The 22,617-nt window shown below is 34.8% G+C and overlaps 2 protein-coding genes across 7 annotated transcripts in view; one reads left to right on the top strand and one right to left on the bottom strand.

Moving 5' to 3' along the window:
* Window positions 1-22,617, bottom strand: part of LOC123670744 (protein unc-13 homolog B) — a 637,597-nt gene that overhangs the window by 197,524 nt on the left and 417,456 nt on the right. For 3 of the 6 annotated variants that reach the window (XM_045604282.1, XM_045604283.1, XM_045604287.1), the window contains exon 1: window positions 14,198-14,473. The exons of 2 other annotated variants lie outside the window; for them this stretch is intronic. The gene's annotated coding sequence lies outside the window, so the exon portion shown is untranslated. Of the gene's footprint in view, window positions 1-14,197; window positions 14,474-22,617 lie in introns of those variants that run through there. One more of the 6 variants, XM_045604286.1, reaches the window with a different exon arrangement.
* On the top strand, window positions 7,911-9,192 carry LOC123670748 (attacin-B-like). The gene is made up of 3 exons (XM_045604293.1): window positions 7,911-8,097; window positions 8,613-8,794; window positions 8,881-9,192. Exons 1-3 carry the CDS (start codon window positions 7,970-7,972, stop codon window positions 9,081-9,083), a joined length of 513 nt encoding a protein of 170 aa, XP_045460249.1. The 5' UTR covers window positions 7,911-7,969; the 3' UTR covers window positions 9,084-9,192.

Genomic DNA, 22,617 nt, shown 5'->3' with positions numbered 1-22,617 from the left:
TATAGCGAAAATGATGGGCGACATTAAATAAACGAAATCTATACAGTTATATAATAATCATAATGTTTATTCAAAATAAACATAAAAAAATACATGGGTACATGTAGACTATTCAGAGGAATGTACAACACTATACTTATAATTTTCATATTTTTTTAATCAAATCTTTTATTGATTTGAAGTGCGGATAATATATATTGGAAATGACAAAAGTCAATCAACATTGTTGTTTACATTAATGATTAAGAATTGTTCTAGCTATGTCAGTTGACCGACCATTTGGTTTTTGTTTTGAGTAGCGATTGGCTCATTCCAGAGTATTTATTCCTTTGAATCGGATGGAAAAATTAGTAAAGCATTGACATGAAGTTAGGAGCTTTTGAGCGTTTGTCTTTCAATTGGACCACTGAACACCACATAACCATGTATATTCAAAAGGTCTAGAAAAGAGCAAGGGGGGTATGAATGAAAGATTTTCGATATCCAAACGTAAATTTTTATGACGATTCGATATGTATTTCCGATATTAACAGGAAAACCAATTTTCGAAGGACCATATTTACAAAACCCCTACTCGAATTATGCCTTTTAAAGAAAACTTTTCAGGTCTTTCCCTTCGAGAGTTATTATGTTTACGGACAGCCGGAAGGACAGACCGTCATCAGTGAACAAAACTCTTCATTTGGACGAGCGATCAATAAAATTACCTGTTTTGTAAAGAGAAACCATCGCTTCATTTCCATTTCCAGTTGATATATCGAATTATAATCACGATTATTTCTCCACAAATGAGTGTTTCGAGACAACAAAGTGTCATACATAATTCACCTTGATTATATTGTTTTGTCATTTCAGTGATGGAAATGCATTTTTGTCGTGAATAAATGATCGCGATAATGTTATTTGTTGACCTATATCCATTTTTCTAGCCGATAGTGAATTATCATCGATAAAGAGCTATTCGTTTGATGTTGTTTCAACTAATGGCTTTCCGGAAGCCACGTTTTTGACCTCTCACCAACTATCCAACCTGAATTCCCTTTTGAATTGAACTCAGATATTTTGTGGGGTAGATTTGTCTCAATGTTATAGTCATTACAGTACTTTTTTGCAAGAGTTTGCACAAAAGTTCCACATTGTCTTCACTGTTGCTCCTTTATATTCGGTCCTGTCTTCTTTCTTCATATTAACCGCCCAATCTATTAGTATCAAAGTCAATTCTTCTAAGCTTCAATGTTCATTCAATTCATATTCTCTTTCGTAGCAAAAATCCAGAAATATTCCCCAAACATATTTGTGACTGTATGTTGTATTTCTGGGAATTTTTCTTTGATCAACGCATTTCAACAGGGTGCGGCAGAGCCGACTGACGAGTTTCGAAGGGCTATTTGAAAGAAATAGGCGGGCGTCATCAGCGACACACCGATGTAGTCGATTTTGGAAGTTGTTGACCTCTTTTCGGCATACTTCGAGCGTTATGGCCCGGATTTCTTCGAATATTGGTTGCTTGAGTTCTGGCAGGGTGTGTGGACGATAGTTGAAGCAAGTTCTCCCAATTCAGGCTGCAGGAAAGTCTCCAACATCGACACATAACGCTGGGAAGTTTTCCTCCTCGAAAAAATAAGGGCCTATCGCTTCGAATTGAGATACAGCACACCAAACTGTGACTTTAGGTCTATAAAGTGGTCTTTCATGAAGTTGAAGAGGATAACATGCAGCCCAGTATCGAAAATTTCGCGTATTCACTAATCCAGAAAAAGAAAAATGTGCCTCATCACTACTGAAAAAAATTTCTCTTGGGGAGATGCGCTGATTCATTTCCTCAAAACGATTTTTCGGTTCACGTAATCAGCACCCCTCAACTCTTGAACAAGCATGATTTTACACGGGTGGATTGATGAATCTTCATGCAGAATCCTCCTCAAATATCGGCCTGACATTCCCAGAGCTATCGCATGCCTTCGTGCAGAGCGTCTTGCTGAATTCTCGACTGCTACTCGAACAGCCTGCACATTTTCCTGTGTTATTACCGCTCTCGGTGGTTCCGTGTCCTAGCCCTCGTCATGTACTTCCTGTTTACTTAAGTTGAAGAGCCCAAATTTTGATTGTGTTTGCAGAGGGGACTGAAACGTTGAAAAGAATGCCGAAATGCCCGCTTGGTCGTGCACAGAATGGTTATATTCGTAAAACATGCGAATAGCAAAGCCTCGATGCACTCCGGTCCGAAACATGGTGCTGACTAAAAACTAAAAACTCTAAGGAACACAAAAACCCCTTCCACACCTACCTGCATCAACCACATCCCGAGCAATGACAAGTCAAAACTCGTCAATCGGCTCCGCCGCACCCTGTATTTTGTTATACTTTGAATATACGTATTGCCAAAACGTGACATTTCGAAATTTATTTGGAATGTGGTTGTAATTGCATTGAATGCAATTATCAGTTTATTGTTGACATGATTAGGTGAAATTGTTTGATATGACACAAAATGACAAAATTTGATTGGTTGTTGGAAAATTGTTGTTGCTCAGGAAAATTCAACTGGAAAGGCCATAGTACGAAGCGCCTATTGGAATTTTGTCTATTATCGTACTTGAGGAAGCATTTGTCATCAATGAGGCGAATTTCAGCTGGCTTATCTTTCCGTCTCAAAATTCTAAAATTACAGACATTGGGACGAAATATAGTTCGGAGAACCATCGAGTAATTTTCAAAGAAACAACAATTCTTGTAGGAATGAATCATCGGAAATTGTGCTATGTGCTTTACGCTGAAAAAGTTTTGGGATACCTTTATGGATTACCCTGTACAAGTAAAATTAGTTGAAGAATCATAAGAGAAGCCTGTCAAGTAAGCATCCATATAAATTTCCATGGAATTCGGACAGAGATACGGAAACAGGAAGGGATGGACGTTTCCAAAACTAGCCGTAATCAAAACAGAACTAGCGAAGTGAACAATCCCGACAAGTAAATCACTTGATGGAAAGGCGGCTTTGGGAAAAGGACGCAGAAACTCAAACTCATGCAATATTGATGGCTACGTCAAAGCGTCGCTTGCAGTCTGCTTGGCGTCGAGATACACTCCGCATATTTGTGGTTTTTAACGATCGGGTAGGTTTGAACGCACGATTTGATGCCACCCTCATTTTCTACGTGAATATGGGGGCTGCACGACGAAAATTATGTAAATGGCTTTCATAACATCAATCACATACTCAACATGCAATTCCCATGTACGACGACTACGTTGTTGCGCCTTGGCGAATATATTGTTAGCCCCCTTTTTTTGGGGATCGTGTATTTCTTGGAGAAGCTGCGTATCTATAGTGTTCTGTTCTCCATGGAATAACAATTCGGTTCACTCTTATATCCGTTAGATTCACCGTGTTAGGTTTTGTTGCTCTCGTTTCAGGTTGTGGAAAACAAACATTGTCAGACAGAGGAAGTGAAAATTATAATGAAGAACATAAAGTGTGATAGACTCAAACAAACAAGATAATTCAAAGTACATATTCTTTGGAAAATGAACATATGTTATCGTAGAAGATTGCAATAGAATTCTATCTAACACCTTATAAACAAAATTTGAGAACAAGACGAACGTGATACAGTTTGTTCCTAATTTGGAGACATAAACGAAGATAGTTCACTACTTGTGTGATCACAAGAAAAGTTATGCTACACTGTTAACGCTTCATTTGCGATATACGGGAAGTTGAAGTTTGATTGATATCAAATACAAGTTATTCCAATTCCCACTATTTTGCTATGTTATTCAACAATTTTTTCGCTACATAGTAGCTTCCTTAGATTTCGTACATAGGCGTACAACTTTGTTTCCGCCTTTTTTTTTCCCGAAAATCGACGCTTTATTATGAAGAACTAGTTATACATTTATGATTCAAAGTATTGTCCATCGCTGGCCACTACTTTCTTCCATCTTTCGGGCAACGTACGAATCCCACCTTGAAAAAACTGATCTTTTGAAGCGATCCACGAATCGATCCAATTTTTTACTTCTTCATAAAACCGGAACTGCTGGTCTCACCAAATACTGACATTACCGTGGAACCGTGAATATTCGGTTTGGCCGTCGACGTGGAAGAATGGCCGGGATATTCCCATAATTTTCTTTGCTTGGGATTAGCGTTATAAACCCATATTTCGTATTCAGTCACAATGCGATGCAGAAATACCTTCCGTCTTTGCCTTTCAAGCAGCTGTTTACAAGCAAACAAACGCCTGTTTCAACGGCATCCAATTTCCTTGTTTAGGCGTTTTGAATTGGCTTGTTGTGTCACTGTCAATGATTCTGCAAATTCTTTTTGCGTTGGACATAGGTTTTGATCAAGTAATGCCTTATATTCTGCATCTCCGAAAACCTTCCGTCTTCCACCGCCATGCTGGTCTTCGACGTCAAAATCACCTTTCTCGAAGCGTTTACTAATAGCGGCCTCACCATAGAAATTAGAGAGCATTCGAAGAGCCTCAGCCGCAGATTTCTTCATATTAAAGCTGAAAATTGAGAAATCTCCCGCGAATAACGAGAAATTGGCTTGTAAGCTAACATGTTTAATCCATAATAATTTTTTGATGCAGACACAAACCGACAATGTTTCGACATCTACGATATATTTATTTCAATTACGTCTTGCCGCTACTGCCATCTATTGTAAAACGGCAAAAGCAAAGTTGTACACCTAATACATTTCAAATAACTTCAGGTAGAAGGTACTGTGGTTCAGAACAGTTGTTATCTACAAAATAAATTAGTCGAAATTGAAGTCACTCGTATTCAGTATCAATTGAATAAATTTCTATTATATGAAAGACCAAGTCAAATACTTTGAAAAAATATATTAATTTCGATTTTTTCTTAAAAAAATCGGCATAACTCAAGATAAACAGATACAAACAAAGATTCACTGACATCTTGCATTCATATGGATTATGTCACACCTTTTCTCAACCTACTAGATCATCTACATGTATTGATAATATACTCACAAACCAGATGGATTACCAAACCAAGATGATTAATACAAATATGTGTGACCATAATACCGCACAATTAATAAGCATAAATATTTCAGGTGGACTGTCCAGGACAAATCAGTCATGTAAAAGAATGTTGCAAGCTCATAGATTAGATGAATTGAAGCAAAAATTAAAGGTGATGGATTGGAGCCCCATGTATGAGTTGGATGATCATGAAGTCAATTTACAGTGGGAGGCTTTTCTGAGATTATTCACCTCCGAGTTCAATGGAATATGTCCTTACATGAAATATCGACTAGGCATGGTCCAAAAAGAGCAGCGCTTTTTGCTGATAATGCACTTAGTAATTGCAAATCGAGGCTGGACATTCTTTACACCTGTCAACTAAGAAATCCCATTTTTAGGGAGGCCTATAAGAAAACAAAGAAGGAGTATGATGGTTTACTTAAAGGTCTAAGAACCAAAATATACAAGGATCAGATTTTGCAGTCTGACAACAAAAGTAAATTATTTCAAAAGTCCTAAAGAACTTGCCAATAAATTCAATGGACACTATACATCCAGTTCTAGCAAACCTACAGATTATGGTGATTGTACTCAAGTTTCAGAAATTGAAGAAAACTTTGTATTTGATGAGGTCACTGAATAAGATATTTTGGAAATCTGTAAAGAAATGAAGAACAAGAAGAGTGCTGGTCCTGATGGTGTTCCTACCACTGTTGTAAAACACTGCATTGATGAGATATGTGAGCCTAACACTTACATAATTAATAACTCCTTGAAGTATGGTGCTTTCCCGGATGTTTTGAAGGAAGCAGTGGTGAAACCTTTGCATAAAGAGGGTGATGTCAATGAAATTGCGAATTACAGGCCTATAAGTATACTGAGCACTTTCTCCGAAACTTTTGAGATGGTGGTATGCAAACAGTTGACTGGTTTCTTTTACAGGTACAGTTTATTCGCTACCTCTCAACATGGTTATATGAAGGGTCGCTCTACACAGACTGCAATCTATGATTTCATCAAAGTTATTATTGATGCACTTGAATCATCTGAGATGATTGTTGGCCTTTTTGTTGATTTGAGTAAGGCATTCGACAGCCTTGACCTCAATTTGTTACTGAAAAAACTCCACAAATAGGGGGTTAAAGGTACAGCTCTGAAATGATTCAAATCTTTCCTACTGAATCGTACACAAAAAGTTGTGATTTCCGACCAGACTCGAGAAATTAAATCAGATCCAGCTAAAATTCATTCTGGAGTACCCCAGGCCAGTATTCTGGGTCCTCTGCTCTTCATTATCTTCATGATTGATCTTGAATACATTATCATGAAATTTAACATATTCATGATGGATTATGCTGATGACACTTATCTTCTAATGAGAGCTCTAAGGTATCCCGAGATCGTACGGTTGGTCAATGAGGTTATGGTTGAGATTTTGAGGTGGTTTGCTGACAATGGCCTCTCAGTAAAAGCTGACAAGACAAAGGTAACCCTCTTCGAAACTAGTCATGCTGGTTTTGATACTCCACAAGAACTCAAATTGGAATCAGAGAACATCTCCTACTCCTCTTCAGTCAAGATTTTAGGAATGATTGTTGATCAGTCATTGAACTGGGATGACCATATTACTGAACTATGTAAGAAACTTACTAATATATGCTATTCTCTTTATTCTCAGTAACTATCTAGAGACTGATTCACTCAAGTCAATCTATCAAGCCGTCTTCGAATCAAGGATTAGGTATGGTGCAATGTTTTACGGCAGTTCATCTGGCCTAGAGTATGTTACTAGATTGCAAAAAAGAGCTTTAAGAAGAATTTTAGGCCTAGGAGTGAAAGAGTCATGCAGGAACAAATTCAGACAAAATGCCTGCTTTTTCTTTTCAAGAATAGGAATAAGTCCATTGAACTTTCCACTGGAGCTTATAACACAAGAGCAACACTACTAATGTATCCCAAACATAGATTGACTCTGACTGAGAAAAATGCTGAGTATTGCAGCATAAAGTATTTCAACAAGCTTCCAGCCTATATTAGAACTGAATCCAATCTACGGCGCTATAAGAAAAAAGTTTTTGAGTTGTTATTAGAAATTGAACCTTATTCAGTTAGGTAATTTATGGAATATCATTTATGATATCTTTTTGTTTTTTTTCGGATTGACACTATTTCTTTTCGTGGTTTTACAATCATTAAAATATGTCATGTATACCTTTATTAGAAATAAAGATGCATTATTATTTTTATTATTATTATTTTATTGTTATTTGGCTTGAATATTACCAACACTTTAATGTTCACAAGATATGACCTGTCCGAAATTTCAACTTGACATTTACATTAGTCAATATCGAGTTTATTGGTATGCTGATTATGAGCACAAGGATTAAAAAAAAATATTTGAAAGAATAACTTCAGAAAATATCTAGAATTCAAAGATTTTTCAGTAAAATGTATGTATGTACAATATGCTCATTGTATATTTTATATTGTGATGAATAAATTCGAATTGAATTTGAAAAAAAAATTAACTTTCATAGACCTTCATGTCGATAGGATTCGATATTGAGTAATGCAATCTCAAATGTATTGCAGTAAATAAAATCAGGGAATTTTAATATTCGCTGACCTACCAAGAAAACAATTAAACTACCTCATAAGTAGCGAAACATAGTAGAGTGAAATGTAAAGTCCCTTGTCCAAAAATAACCTCCAGCGTAATGATAAATAAATAATGAAACAGATAACCCTCACTGACCCTGATCGAATTGTATATAGTACTACCACAGGTTCAGAGATGTAAACCACAACTCATTGATAAGAATGGAAAAAGGTGAATCCCAACAAATTGAGTTAGGTCATCGTTTCTAGAAAATATATAAAATGTTGAATGAATGTTCGACTTCTTCAATTCAAAAGTTCTATCGATTCTATCGTTAACGGACTTCTGTTCTATCAGTATGATGTTGAAGGGTGTATTTTTCCTTTTTGGAGTATTAGCATTGGCTGCTGGTGACACGTATCTGGTTGAAGATCAGTTTGGATCAGAGTATCTTATGGTTCCAATGCCTCTTCAGCGACAACGAAGGTGAGTATTTCATGTTTGAATAATTTTTGTTGTTTGTGTAGAAATCCTATTCGCTTTGTTTTTTTTTAAGAAAACAGGTTATATTTATATTATCCTCTCCTCAAACCAATGAATAACACCGCCAGTGCCTCATCATTGGTACCGCCAAGCTTCAAAAGATGCATATAGAATTTCGGGATACAGAGTTAAGTTTGGATTGAGATATTGAAGGTTGTGTGACGCTTCATTTGTCGTTGTTTGAAAAATGAATAAAAAGGAGTTTCGTGTATATTGACAGTGCTCCTTATCGCAATCTGGAGAACATATAAGAGAACAAGTTGTTTCAATATTTTACTTTTTCGATATTGCCATATTCGGGAAAATTGACTATAAACCATTGATTATTATAGTTCATAGATCTTAACTATCTAAATCTGTTGCATTGAAATGTATGCAATTCAAACATGACCCTTATAAATCTTTTATATGATACAAGTCACAGGGTATTTTCATCTTTCAAAAATTCAATTTTTCAGACAGACATCAGTGGATATCAACAAGAATCCAGGAGGTACGCAGGTGACTTTAGGACATAAAGGAACTATTTTCGAAAATGACAATCATCTAGTTAGTGGAGGAGGTTTCGTTTCCAAACAATTTAGGCCAACTGGTCCAACAACATTAGGAGGTGGTCTTGGATATGAACATAAACCATCAGGTACACAATTATTTCATACATAAAAATACCGAGAAAAATACCATGGATATCATTTACCTTTATAATTTCCTCCATTTTTTTTCCAGGTTCTGGAATAAACCTGAGTGGTTCTAATACTGGTGGATTTGGAACTGACTTTTCTGCCACAGGAAATGCCAATTTGTGGAGATCCAACAATGGAAATACAAGATTGGATGCCTATGCCAACTACGGCAGACATTATGGAGGACCATGGGGTACTGGAAGGCCTAATTATGGAGGGGGATTACAGTTTTCACACAGATTTTGATATATTAGAATGAAAAATAGTCTATTATATCTTCATTCATTAATCTTTCTGTAAACACTGCCATAAAATAAGTATATTAAACCTATTCAGGAATTGATTTTCAACCAAAGAATAGTTTAATTTTCACCTGAATCTGAATTTGTAAAAAAAAAAGAAGGTAAATGAATTGCATGAACACATTACATTACAATACACAAAAAAAATAAACACACATTTAGATTTGTGAGTTAATATAAATTTTAGGTTTCAGTTAGATTTCGATTTAATTTAGTTTGGGTATTTCGGTAGGAACAAGTCTCGATATTTCACAAGAGCCGAACTGACGTTCTTTGTGTTCTTTTTCTGAGTGCTATCATTTCTTTGGCGAAATGATATCATACAAAAATAAGAATGACTTGCGTAAACTCAACCTAATATTCAATACAAATTCTCCGCGAATTTAGCAAATTCCATAACTAAGCGACATATCCAAACGAATTATTTCCATAGCCAATAGCGATGTAATTTTGTTTTATTGTCGTTTTAACCTATTAGCAATCTCTGATTCGTTGAGTTTCATTGAGAGGATAAACAGATTCATATACAGTTTGTGAATGAAGTGAGAAACCAAATTCACTCCGCTTTCAAATAAAACGCTCGGACAGGTCAATTTTAATTTTCAATGGCGTTTTTCATTTTTATATTGAATACATTTTGGGAACTTTTTCTACAGAAATATTTTGAAAAGTATGCAATATTTCATAAACAAAGCATCGTAGGCGCATGACGATATTCAACATTCATAATTTCCGAAAGATACGCAGCCCATCTCTCTGGCAAGCCAGAGAGTCACTACAATTTCAATGACTGATGTTATTTTAAATGATTCATTATGTTGAAATATTCAATGAAATAATAGTATATTATTCAACGAGCGGTAATGTAGGTCATAACTCACGCAGATGAAGATTGCAGCACTCGCCTGCGGCTCGTGCTGTAATTCGTCAAGTGAGTTATGACCATTACCGCAAGTTGAATACTATACATTATCTATGACTATAACAATAAATACTATGAAATAAATACAAACTAAGGAGAAACAAAAAGTAAATATTTGTGCTCGATCCCGAATACAAGAGAGATGGAAACTTAGTGTCGCAATCGAACTAGCTTCGGCTAGCTTGAATCCAGTACAGAGTACAGAGATAGAATTTTATTGAAAAACCTTAATAGTTACACTATAACTATACTATACAAATTTTAGATTGTAATTAGTCGTTAAGTGTAAATTTTGAACAACCAGTAAAAATTTTGGTTTTTTAGTGTCTGTGATAGACGTTTGAGGAATTACGTAATTTTGAATTCTCTATATCGATTCCAACATTCATGTTGAGTGTGCTTCTTAGCATGGAGTGGAAAGTCCATAGAGATTGAAGACGATGCTCTATATTTAGTGCTAAGTGAACTAAAATATACCAAAAAACATTCCCTACTCAATTTGAAAACGTCAAAATTATTAAAGTGACATTCCCTCGGACATTTCTCCCCTTAATGACAATAATGGAATGTTCCCTTTCGGCAAATCGAATAGAAGCAGAGAAATATAGAAGCACAGATCCATCTTTTCCGATTTATTATAGTGAGTTATAGTAGTGAGTTATTATAACTCACGCTGTTTGTTAATAGATACTATTAATTGCTCAAAAGTAGTTGATGAATGAATATCTAATTCAATAGGAGTAGATAAACAAATTTTATATAAAAACGTTAACACATGTATCGAAAATCGTGTTCGTACGAAATTCATTATTTCCAGACATCGATAGCAATATGTTTCCTGCAATAAGCGCGCAAAAATCGGAGATATAGAGGTGTTTCCATAAGTCCCGACTGTTCCGACTCAAATTTCGATTAACCCCATCTCCGATTCCAAAGCGTACGATCCTCCTGCTCCCTTTAAATTTTTCATGCTAGTTTGCCGTCTATATTTAGACCAGGCGCACGCGCGCCGTTCGCAGAGTGAGACGTGCAGGGAGTTTGTTTGGCAATTCTACGTCCTAATTTGATTCTGTAGGCTCACCTGGAAGTTGTGACAGATGGTAAGAGCAAATAATGAATATTCATTCGTCCGCACGTATGCATCTTCCCTTCCAGATTCGGAAGATCTCCGAAAGAATTGAACGGGGAAATCAGATCATACGTTTCGTAGCTGGATTAGAGAACTCAACCTGCATTATCTAGCTAGCTGGACACTGATGAAAAAATGCGAAAAACACTGAAAAACTTTTGCGCGTTCTTTTATGCGCCAATCGCAAACTTGGAGCTCGCATATATTGCTATAATAGAATAGAATAGAATAGAATAGAGTTTATTCAAATATTACATTGATTGTTTAAACTCTAGGAAAAACTGTGAGTTATTTATAATAACTGTTTACAGTTGTTTAAAATAAATTTCACTCTAACTAAAACAAATTTATAAAATACTAAAATAAAAGTCTTGTTCTGTCCCAGCTTCCTCTCCTCGTCACGCCGTTTTATATATTTCGTCTTCATCGGGTTCACAGTCACGTTCGGGAATATCTGTCACAATCGGGATATTTTCATTTTTCTTAATTCATATTTAATTTTTTTTTTTTTTCATTATCATATTATTATGGTTATTATTCATCACTGGTATTCCTGTCCTCTCTGCCACTACATAGTTGAATATTATGGTTATTCTTTATGTTGAATTTATTATTCTATGTATCATGGACCTATCTTCTGAAGTCAACCAGTTCTTTATTTCCTTCTTGAATTTCTTTATGTTTCTTTGTTCTCTTATTTCCGTAGGCACGTTTGGGTACAATCTAGAAGCTAGGTATGTGCAACTTCTCTGTCCTATTCTTTTTTCTGCCCTCTGTCTTTTATAGTTGACGTTTCTTGTTCTGGTCAGGTAGTTGTGTTCTTTGATGACTAATTTTATCTTCTTCTGTTTGATATTGACTATAATTTTATTGGCATAGATTTGCCTTATATCCAATGCTATAAATAGGTATATGATCCAATGCTATAAATAGGTATATGATCTCCAATGGTGAAAATGTATACTAAAAATCATTTTTTATTGTTGGGAATTCTTCCAATACCGTTATAGTCATTTATAATACAAGTGCAGAAGGCATTGATATTCTTCCACGAGTTCAAAATTCAAAAACGAGCCACGAAATGGCGAGTTTTGGAATGAACGAGTGGTAGAATGAGCCTTCTGTACGAGTATTATACATTATTTTCTCTAATTCATTGTATTTTTATTGAAATTAATGAAATATTTCCATAAATATCATTAGGTGATTTTGGCATTGAAAAATGTTGGTTGGCAGAACTGATTTCTTTAAGGCAAATTGACGATGAATGGACAGATAAAGCCGTGGCGGAAAGTTCGGAGTACCAACATATAATAATAAAATAAAACCATGAAAACTGTGCGTTTCTGATATATTCTCGCACGATTTTGTTCTACAAGATGTGGAAGAATGAACGGAATAACCACAGAATTAGAGAATAGTTATTTATAATACAAGTGCAGAAGGCATTGATATTCTTCCACGAGTTCAAAATTCAAAAACGAGCCACGAAGTTGCGAGTTTTTGAATGAACGAGTGGTAGAATGAGCCTTCTGTACGAGTATTATACATTATTTTCTCTAATTCATTGCATTTTTAATGAAATTAATTGAATATTTCCATAAATATCATTTAGTGATTTTTGCATTGAAAAATGTTGGTTGGCAGAACTGATTTCTTTAAGGCAAATTGATGAATTGACAGATAAAACCGTGGCGGAAAGTTCGGAGTACCAATACATAATAATCAAATATAACCATGAAAACTGTGCGTTTCTGATATATTCTCGCACGATTTTGTTCTACAAGATGTGGAAGAATGAACGGAATAACCACAGAATTGGAGAAAATATGTTCTAGAATCTTTCTAAATTAGACACATCAATTTCTTCGAGAAGGGACTGGAAAGACTCTGGAGTATGTTGGGATCTCTCTTGTGGATTGATTTCCCGAGATTCAAAATCGAAGAACTTATCCATAAATTTCAAAGTAAGTCTGATTTCTGACGTTTTTATATTAGAACTTTCACCATCCTAGCTGTAGCTGTTGTAATAATTTTTTTAAAAGAATTCTAGATTCCTCTAGATTGACACTGGCTATTGCCACAAGTATGAATTGAACCTATTGAGGGATCAAAAATGTTATGCTAAGATAGCATTTTTCCTAGCCTCAAGAAACGATTGGAACACTCTGTTTAAAACTTCAATGCAGGCATTCAGAATAGATTTAGCCGATTCTGACTCAATTAAACTGGTTTTCTTAAGCTTTGTCGTTTCAAATTTGACAGCTAATCAAGGTATCCATAATAACAAGTATTTTTCGATTTGAAAGATATCCAAAGCAGAGCCAATTGGAGCCAATATTTGAAAACAGTTTTTCAGATATTGTGTTTCGATCTTTCTAAAGGCAGACTTGATATAAAACTTCTGAAGTAAATCATTCAGCTCTTCAAAGTGCTTCAAAATTATTTGTAACATATTGAATCAAACAATGAATTCCATCTGGTACCACCTGGTTTATTAAAAAAATTACCTAGAAATTCTTTAAACTGCTCAGCAGATTTCGGCTGATATTCGTGTTATGTAAAAAAATCGGAATGGCTCATAGCTGATACGCATTAGGCTAGTATTTTAGTCGAGGGGCTAATAATTTGATAACTAGAATACTCGCTTCTGCCAAAAATATTTGACACTTTGCTTCAGTACAGTCCACACGTGAGTAGTGTTTTGCAATATGAACAACCTACGTAATCCTACAGATACAGGCAAATATTTAACCATTGAGTAAAATCTGTGCGTTTTTATATTTCATTCATATTTTCCACGAACATTCCGTAGATTTTAACGAACGTTTGTTGGTTATATATTCGTAATCGTGTCAGTCCAGGAAACATACTCATTTTCCAGAAAAAAAAATCCGTGGAACAATGCACTTCTCTATAACTAAATCTTATAAATATAGCTAATAGAACTTTTTGAAAAATACTGAAATCAGATCAAGTATTTGAAATAAGAATGAATATAAATCACCTGATGATATATCCACTTTCTCAAGCTTCATATCACTCATTGAAATTCACATATTTAGTTGTTGATAATGAGAACCTGTGAACAAAAATCGAATCTAAATTTTTTTGTTATGAAAAAGGACATCAAAACTGAATAAAAGAACATAAGAGGTCAAAATCGTTATTGATGATAACAAAATCGACCAGTCAGCTTTGCGGTTCGGAGATCTCACGTGAATATCCAAAATGAATTGGTCAGAGGTGAGAGAAACTATGTTTCACCGCTACGCTGTATTGAAAATAAATGTATTGGAAGTTGTACAGAGGATTTCTCATTCAATAATTGAATATAAGTTCCTGACATTATTTATATTTTCTGTTTAATCGTAGATACTTTAGTATCGTATTTCATATTCTTCCTAATTGTAGTATATCCTATATATTCCTCCTTCATCTTCATGCCTTCATCCTCAATCAATATTGATGTTGTCGCTCCATATTTCTTTGAGTCTCCAAATGCTTCTTGTCCCAGATGGGGATTTGTTCCTTGCTGCCTCAATCAGTCTTTCTCCATCCATTCGGATTATGTATTATTTTTACTGTACATTGATGATCTATTTACTTTAAGTGCTCAGAATCAAATTGTAAGCTTCGCTGACGACACGGTAGTCCTTTATACAGCGCCCACATGGAATTCATTGAAGTGAAAAATCGAGGAAGATTTTACAGAAATACTAGAATTCCTCGACTCCAGAAAACTTACTGTCAATATGGATAAAACCAGGTTTATGTCGTTCACTAGCTTATAAAGCGGAAAGCCCACGTTTCAAATACTCACAGTTAAAAATGGTGATGGGTTACCTTTTCAAGTACGAAGTGCAGAAAAAATTAAATATCTAGAAATAATGGTAGACTCACATTTAAAATGGCAAAAACAATCAAAATTAGTAGTACACGAAGTAAGATCACTTATAAGCAGAATTAAATCCTTGAAAAACATATGCGAAGATGAATTGATGAAAGTGTATTATGCGTTAGTTGAACCTCACTTGAGCTATGGTGTACTGGTATGGGGCGGAATGGCGGATTTTTACTACAAACAAGTGGAAGTAATACAAAAATGGATAATAAAAATCATTTACGGAAAGCCAATCACCTACCCAACAGAAAAATTATATGAACTATCAAGAGTATGCTCCGTAAGACAGCTCCATGGACGTGCTTTATTAAGTTACCAACACAATCAAGGGATACCTCCAAAGGATTATATGGAAATAAGAGGAAATCATCTTCAATTACCGAAAATAAAAAAAACAGTTGCACAAAGATCATTCATATATCTCGCACCACTCCTTTATAATCAACTTCCAGTAGATATCAAAGAAACAAAAAATAACAGAACGTTCAATAGAAGAGTTAAAACCTGGATCAAGAGCAAACCTAAGTCGTTTTGGGATACATTCACGAGCAGAAATAAGTTTGTTTAGTTGTGTGTTCGTCTGTCCATAGAATTGTTGTTAATTTGAATCACAACCCACGCACAAGTGTCATACTTTTGTGGGAGATTTATGTTTGTTCATTCATTAATTAAGGTAGAATTGATGTTTATTATTTTTTTGTATTTGGGAATGAATAAACATTATTATTATTATTATTATTATTATGTGCTCATTCCATTCACACTTCCTCTTCAGCAGCAGCTCATTGATGTTTTCAATCTTGCACTCTTCCCTTCCTAATATTTTCACTGCGTTTATCACCACCAGAGTATTTTCGGCTATTCTGCGTAATACTTTGATTACTGCTTTATCTAAATGCCTCTTGGTTTTAGACGTATATCTGGAAGATCTGTCTCTTGTTTGAATTAATTCTTGATTAATTGATCTGATTTGTTTTCCTCTACGATTTCGTGCCAACCTGGAAGACGTATATGTTGATGTATGCTAATATTGAACTTATAACGGTCTTATAAATTCTAGACTTCTTTTTTTATTATTCTGTTGTTTCATATTGTGTTTTTCAAGCACGTTGCAGTTCTTGTGGCTTCCATAGTTTGATGTCTGATCTTTGTTTCGATATTTCCAAGTTTTTAAAATATTTTTTGAATCTCTGATGATTGTTGTCATACATTCTGGTTTTGTGTTGTAGATATGGATGGACATATTGAAAAGTTCCACAGTGCAGTGAAATGTATAAAGTAACCTGTGAAGGTCATCCCCATTCTTTGCCTCCAACATTTCGATTCCTCATTTTGTAGCCCTATCTAGTCCATGATGAAAATGAAAAGTATTAGGCTTAGAGAATCGTCCTGATGATTAACGTTTTCAACTAAGATCGGGTCTGTTAATTCTTCATTCATTTCAACACGATCGAATATGTTGTCTGTTAGATATTGGGAATATTTTCATAGACGGATTAGTCGTCTGTGAGTAGAGGATTACATTCAGACAATTGCCGGCTAAAATTAAAAAAAATGATAGAGCGATCTGTTCAGGTAACTATGCTCAAAAAAATGTCATTACTTCCACACTTCATAGTAGTAATTATTTACCTAAAAATCGATGTAATTCAACATAATCGAATTGATAAAGTAGATCCAATATTTCCCATATCAAGTAAAAATGGGAACGGAAATATTGAATGAATGTTTCTTAAATGGCTGAGTGCGATCGAAGATAATTTGTAGATTAGAATCGTGAATCAAATTTGGCAATTGAATAATATCTATTAATATTTCCTATTCAACAAACACCAAAACCGCAATCCCATATTTATTCATGTTAATTGTCAGTTATCGATAATCGGAAATTGAAAGTGATTACACAATAGGATTATCCTTCACAATCTCAAACTAATATCCTACAAAATCAGACGAATTTGCGCATTAAATAACGGAAGAAAAAAATCATAAGCAGTTTTTTTGTGTGTCTATAAAAATTTGTATGGGAGTCAGTGGCGTACCCAAGGGGGGATATATCCCCCCCCCCCAGAAGGAATATCCATTATATGTAACAACCTTATATATCACAATCTTATTGTGAGTAAGCAAAATTCTTTGGAAAACTTCTTCAAAAAAAGGAAAAATTGAAATTTTTTTTCTTTATCCCCCCCCCAAGGCTTATGTCTGGGTACGCCACTGATGGGAGTCATTGTTCGCACGAAATTTCGCATGTAAAGAAAGCGCAATTGTCTTGATAATGGTTAGTTTTTCCGGATTTCAAACAAGTACCTATATCTTTTTCACCTAAAATTGAATGGAGATTCACTCTTTCAAGATGAACTGAAATTAAGTATATCCTTCAAGGGGTTCGATGAACTTGACTGCCGAAAAATTAAGTAGCATTGGGAATTAAAATTAGGTTTTTCTGGAGATACAGCTGAATTGGTTACATTCTGTATTCAGATCGTAATCATCACTTGAATGGCTCAGTAATATACGATATTGTCATGGTTTTAACAAGCAATGGGTACAAGGACAAGCGTGAGAAAGCTTCTGAGTCCAATAGACTGCTTTCATCAACTGGTTACAATTTGAGGTTTATTTTTCGTTTCACTACTCTCCCGGAGGTGAAAATATATAAACACCTGAAGAAGTCAATATGTCGTTCACGAAAAAACTGTTGTGATGAATAACAAAAAATTCGGAAATGAACTTGTTAACAAGATCAATTTTTTGTAGTACTGAAACAGTCGAATAAAATAGACCAGAAATAGTGGTCAATCAATAAATCATTATTCTTTGAAAATAGCCCGTTCAATATAAAACGTTTCAGATGGTTGAAAATCATGAAATTTGGTACGACTTCTGTTACATAGGACCTCAAACTACTACTGCGGACAAAGAATATCAATCTAGTGCGTCTCAAATTTCATGATTTTTATTGCTTTATTACCAGTGAAAATAAATAATGGTATATTGTGCAACAAGAGGGGAAAATTCAACTTTTCTTACCAGTGTGGAAACAAACGAGTCAGAAAATCTCCACATTGTGTACACTGTACCATTGATATATATTCATTTCCATGGAAACTCAAGAATTGCATAGGTACCTACTGTCAAAGAAGGCCACACACGTGAGAAAAGTTGAACTTTCCCCATATGTTGCACACTATACTTTTCCTACAACTGTTGTGGAAAGTAGCGTACCTAGGTATTCTTCATAGCTCGCTCAATTTCAAAAATATGTATTGCTCACTTCGAGAAATATTATTCGTCATGGCACTTTGCCACTTCATTTTTGATAGACTAAGGAAATTAGGCTTTTGAAATTGCAGCACTCGCCTTTCAGGCTCGTGCCACAAACTTCCACACTCGTGAGAAAAGTTAAACTTTCCTCTATACTTCTTCTACAACTGCATTATTTTAAATGAAAGAAGTACCTGATTTAATTCGAAATGGCCTTCGTTGACATTATCTATGCAATTTCAAAAGTCCAATTTCATAGGTCCATCAAGAATGGTGTGGCAAAGTGCAGTAAGAAATAATATTTTTCACAGTATAATAATAATAATAATAATAATCTTCATTAATCCTTAAGATTAAGAACATTCAATATAGTCATTAAACAATTATTTTATAGGTGATACACAATTAATTAAATCCACTATCATTCAAGAAATCATTAACATGATTATAACATTTATCCAGTAATATATTTCTCACGCTTTTTTTGAATGCAGAAATATTCTTCAGTTCTCCAATGGAGTTTGGTAGCTTATTGTATAGTGATATACCAAAGTAAGCTGGATTCTGTTAACAAATACTGAGATTATGCCTAGGTATACAAAATTTCTCAAAATGCCGTGTGTAATAGTTATGATAATCGCTATTCCTCTGAAACTTATCCAAATTAGATTTAACAAATACCAGAGTTTCCAAAATATGAATACAGGGTACTGTGAGCAATCTTCACTCAATAAATATGTTCCTACATGGAGTATATCTTTGAACATCTGCTATTATGCGTACAGCTCGCTTCTAATGTTTAAACACTCTCAAACTAAGAGAGGAACATCCCCAGAAAATTACAGCATATTTTATTCTGGAATAAAAATGAGAACAATAATAGGTCATTAATATATTCGCATTAGTTAATTCCCTTAATCTATACAAAGCATAGCAAGTAGATGCCAAGCTATTACATACAGAACTAGTATGGCTTTCCCATCCCAAGTTGTTCTCAAGCCATACCACCAAGAATTTAGTTTCTGAAACCTGCTGTATACTCTTACTATCAATTTTTATCAGAAATGGTTCCATGCTGAGTTTAGTTCGAGGGGTAAAGTTGATAAATACCGTTTTTTCTATGTTCAGGTACAGTCTTTCATCTTTAAACCAATTGACGAATCTCTCTAATATTTTTTGAGCATACATTATGAGTTCTTCCTTATTTTCATGGCTACATAGGTAGCTGATATCATCGACAAACATTTCAATCGAATTTCTCTCATCTATATCTGGTAGGTCATTTACAAATAGTAAAAACAATAGGGGCCCCAATACAGAACCCTAAGGAACACCAAACTCTATATTTTTTTTTAGATCTTACACCATCTATCTCCACTACCTGGGCTCTGTTGGTCAAGTAGGATCTCAGCAGATTATTTACTTGCTCTCTTAATCCATAGGCTATCAATTTTTCGAGAAACAATTCATGATTAACCAGGTCGAAAGCTTTTCTCAAATCCATGAATAGAGTTTTCATGTTTTTACCTATACTGTCATATAGTTTGCTAAAAAAGTCGTGAATGGCTGTAGTTATGAGCATAACGTAGTTTTGAAATTCAGTAACCTATAAAGAATACGCTTCTTTTCATGGGAGTTGTACCAAAAATCCATTTCAAATACCGTGACCTTGAGAGTATGTGGCAGTAATATTTTCTGGAAAAATATTATTCTGACTCCTCTGAGCACTAATATCGAACTCCCTGTTAATAATTTCCACTCAATTCCAGTGGAATTCAATTGCCAATAGAAAGCCATTTATCACCTCCTCTGATTAAAAATGCTCTAGATGGGCTATAAAGACCAATACAAAACCAATTATTACCAGCCAACTAATATCATACCCAATAACCAACACCGTATGTATAATAAATATGGCAATAAGGTACTGGATTCTCATATACAGCGTACTCATTTTTATCGTAACCCTAAAATGGCCAAACACATCATACATTTTACCTAACAAATGGGCTGTCGTTAAGTGGTCGTTAGCAGGCTTAGAAATATGGCAAGCAATATGAAAGTAATTCGTTGTGAAAACGAAAGTTCGGTATTTTTATAGCCACTCGGTTGATACTGATATTTTATGATGAGAATGTGAGGAATAAACCAGTTCGTTCGCTATGTAAGGGAACGACGGATATAATATTGAAACAGCAAAATCAGCTATCACGTTCGAGCTTTAGTACTGGTGATTTGGAATGAGGAAAATACTTTCCTTGTATCATGAATCCAAAATCAAGTTGTCGAGAGAGATGGTGAAGATATAAATCAAGCCACAAGTGTCATGAATATAAACGAGCAGCAGAGTTTTTAACCTTAGAAATAGGCAAAACTAAAATTGAATGGCAGAAGAATACTTGAGTCCTTGCATAAAAAGTCCAAGTATTGTTAAAATGCAGTGAAAAAATGCACTGAACAATGAGCTGTAACCTCTTTGTTACAATTCAAAATGCCCGAGAACTGTCGTTTGTTTTGAGTCGTGGTTCTGATCTCTGAATTCACCAAATGGAAGGGACAAAAATTCAGGTCGATCAAACACCTCTGATATTTACACAAGTATTTCACAATCTGAATCTTTAAAATATCTGGTACCACAAAAATTGACATACAATATTTTACAAAATAGAAATATTTATAAGTGAATCCGAAATTTATAAATTTACAAGAATAAAGAATATAATTTTTCAAATTCACAAATTACTTCCCTCAAGGGATAAGTCCTAGCTCTATACTGAGCTAATCTTCCTCCACCAAAGTTGATAAGAACTTAGGTCTGACAGTTCTTCAACTGCAAGGAGAGTAAAATACTTCGGCTTGTAATAACGTAATAATCAAACTTTCGGCGTTTATCAGGAACACCAATTAGGAATTTAGTGAAGAAAAAATACCAAAACAAAAACCCTTTTTGAGGGTTTTACGAATATAATAGAGGAAAACAATTATATAAATTTCGCTGCGATAATTATCGATATTCATTCAAAAAAACCAGGAAAAGAAATTATATGACAGTTTCACTGTATCGGGTACATATACACAAAGATACGCATTGGCGTACGCCCAGATTTTCATCAACTTTCTTGTTTCGTTGAATAAATTAAATTTGCAATATAGCATGCTACAGAGCATACTGTATCACCTCTGAATAAGGATTTAAGTCGAAATATTGATGAGGATAATGCGCCGAACGAAATAATGAAATCCTGAAAAGTTGAAAGTGGGTTTTGGTGATTGGATATTGGTCCCCTTAATTAATCTCATACGTGCTCAATTGGATTAATGTCTGCTGAGTTTGCTGGCCAGTTCATTCTCTGGATATAGTTCTCTTGACGAATGTTTAGAACCCTTCGTTGCGCCATTGTGGTGAAAGCCAGTCTTGGTGGTGTTTTGCCCCATGGCCGACGGGTAGCTCTATTTCAAGGTGATAGCCGAGGTACTCTTAAAGATCTTCTTGTACCAAAATTTGAGGAATGCAACCATTTTCTTTGAGTACTGGTTGAGACCACTCGTCTATAGGTCCTCAAAAAATAACTTCGAAGGTCTGTTACAGATACCGTTCGATTCTTACGAGTAAAATTTGCGATATAATGGTCTTCTCTTGCAGATCTCACTTTGGGTCGACCAGGCAACGGTTTCCGAGTAACGCTGCCAGTTTCCAGGAAAAACGCAGCTATGAGCCTTACTGAAATCCGCGGAATATTCAAACGATGCGCAATTTGGTGCGGATGAACAAACTTCATTCTTGAAAAAATGTCCTTATGAATGTTATGGACCAAAATTGTCAGAAACGAAAATAATATTTTTTTTGCAAACAACAAATGAATCTCTCCTTTTTGTTGAACAATTTTCTTCCGAAATATTATATCGAAATGATTAGACAACGACATTAATAGCAACATATTTGAATCAGATAAAAGTGGACAAACTATTGAGACATAGAGTAACCACGTTCATTGAAAATCTTATAATTCAGAAGATACTTTGAACTTATCAGTTAATTCTACCTTGCTGGTAGAATAAATTGGTTCAAGGGAAAGCGAGGGAGAAAAGGAAATACCACACCGCTCAGAAACTGAAGGTTGCGAACACTTACGTTTGAATTACATAGTTGGATAAGATTAGTTTAGTTAGTTTCACTTTCTGATGACATTATCTTGAATCTCAAAACATCCAACGGAGAAGAATTTTTGTTTGTGTTTATGTTTTCGATAATCGAA

Source organism: Harmonia axyridis, chromosome 1 (assembly GCF_914767665.1).
Source record: "Harmonia axyridis chromosome 1, icHarAxyr1.1, whole genome shotgun sequence".
Taxonomy (NCBI): domain Eukaryota; kingdom Metazoa; phylum Arthropoda; class Insecta; order Coleoptera; family Coccinellidae; genus Harmonia; species Harmonia axyridis.
Note: the sequence above shows the minus strand (reverse complement) of the source record. Positions and strands in the feature narration are given on the sequence as shown.

Bases quoted from the DNA above. Each gene is read 5' to 3' on its own strand.
- LOC123670748 (XM_045604293.1), top strand. From the start codon at position 7,970: ATGATGTTGAAGGGTGTATTTTTCCTTTTTGGAGTATTAGCATTGGCT. The intron at 8,098-8,612 runs GTGAGTATTTCA...TCAATTTTTCAG, and splicing joins CCTCTTCAGCGACAACGAAG to ACAGACATCAGTGGATATCA. The intron at 8,795-8,880 runs GTACACAATTAT...TTTTTTTTCCAG, and splicing joins ATATGAACATAAACCATCAG to GTTCTGGAATAAACCTGAGT.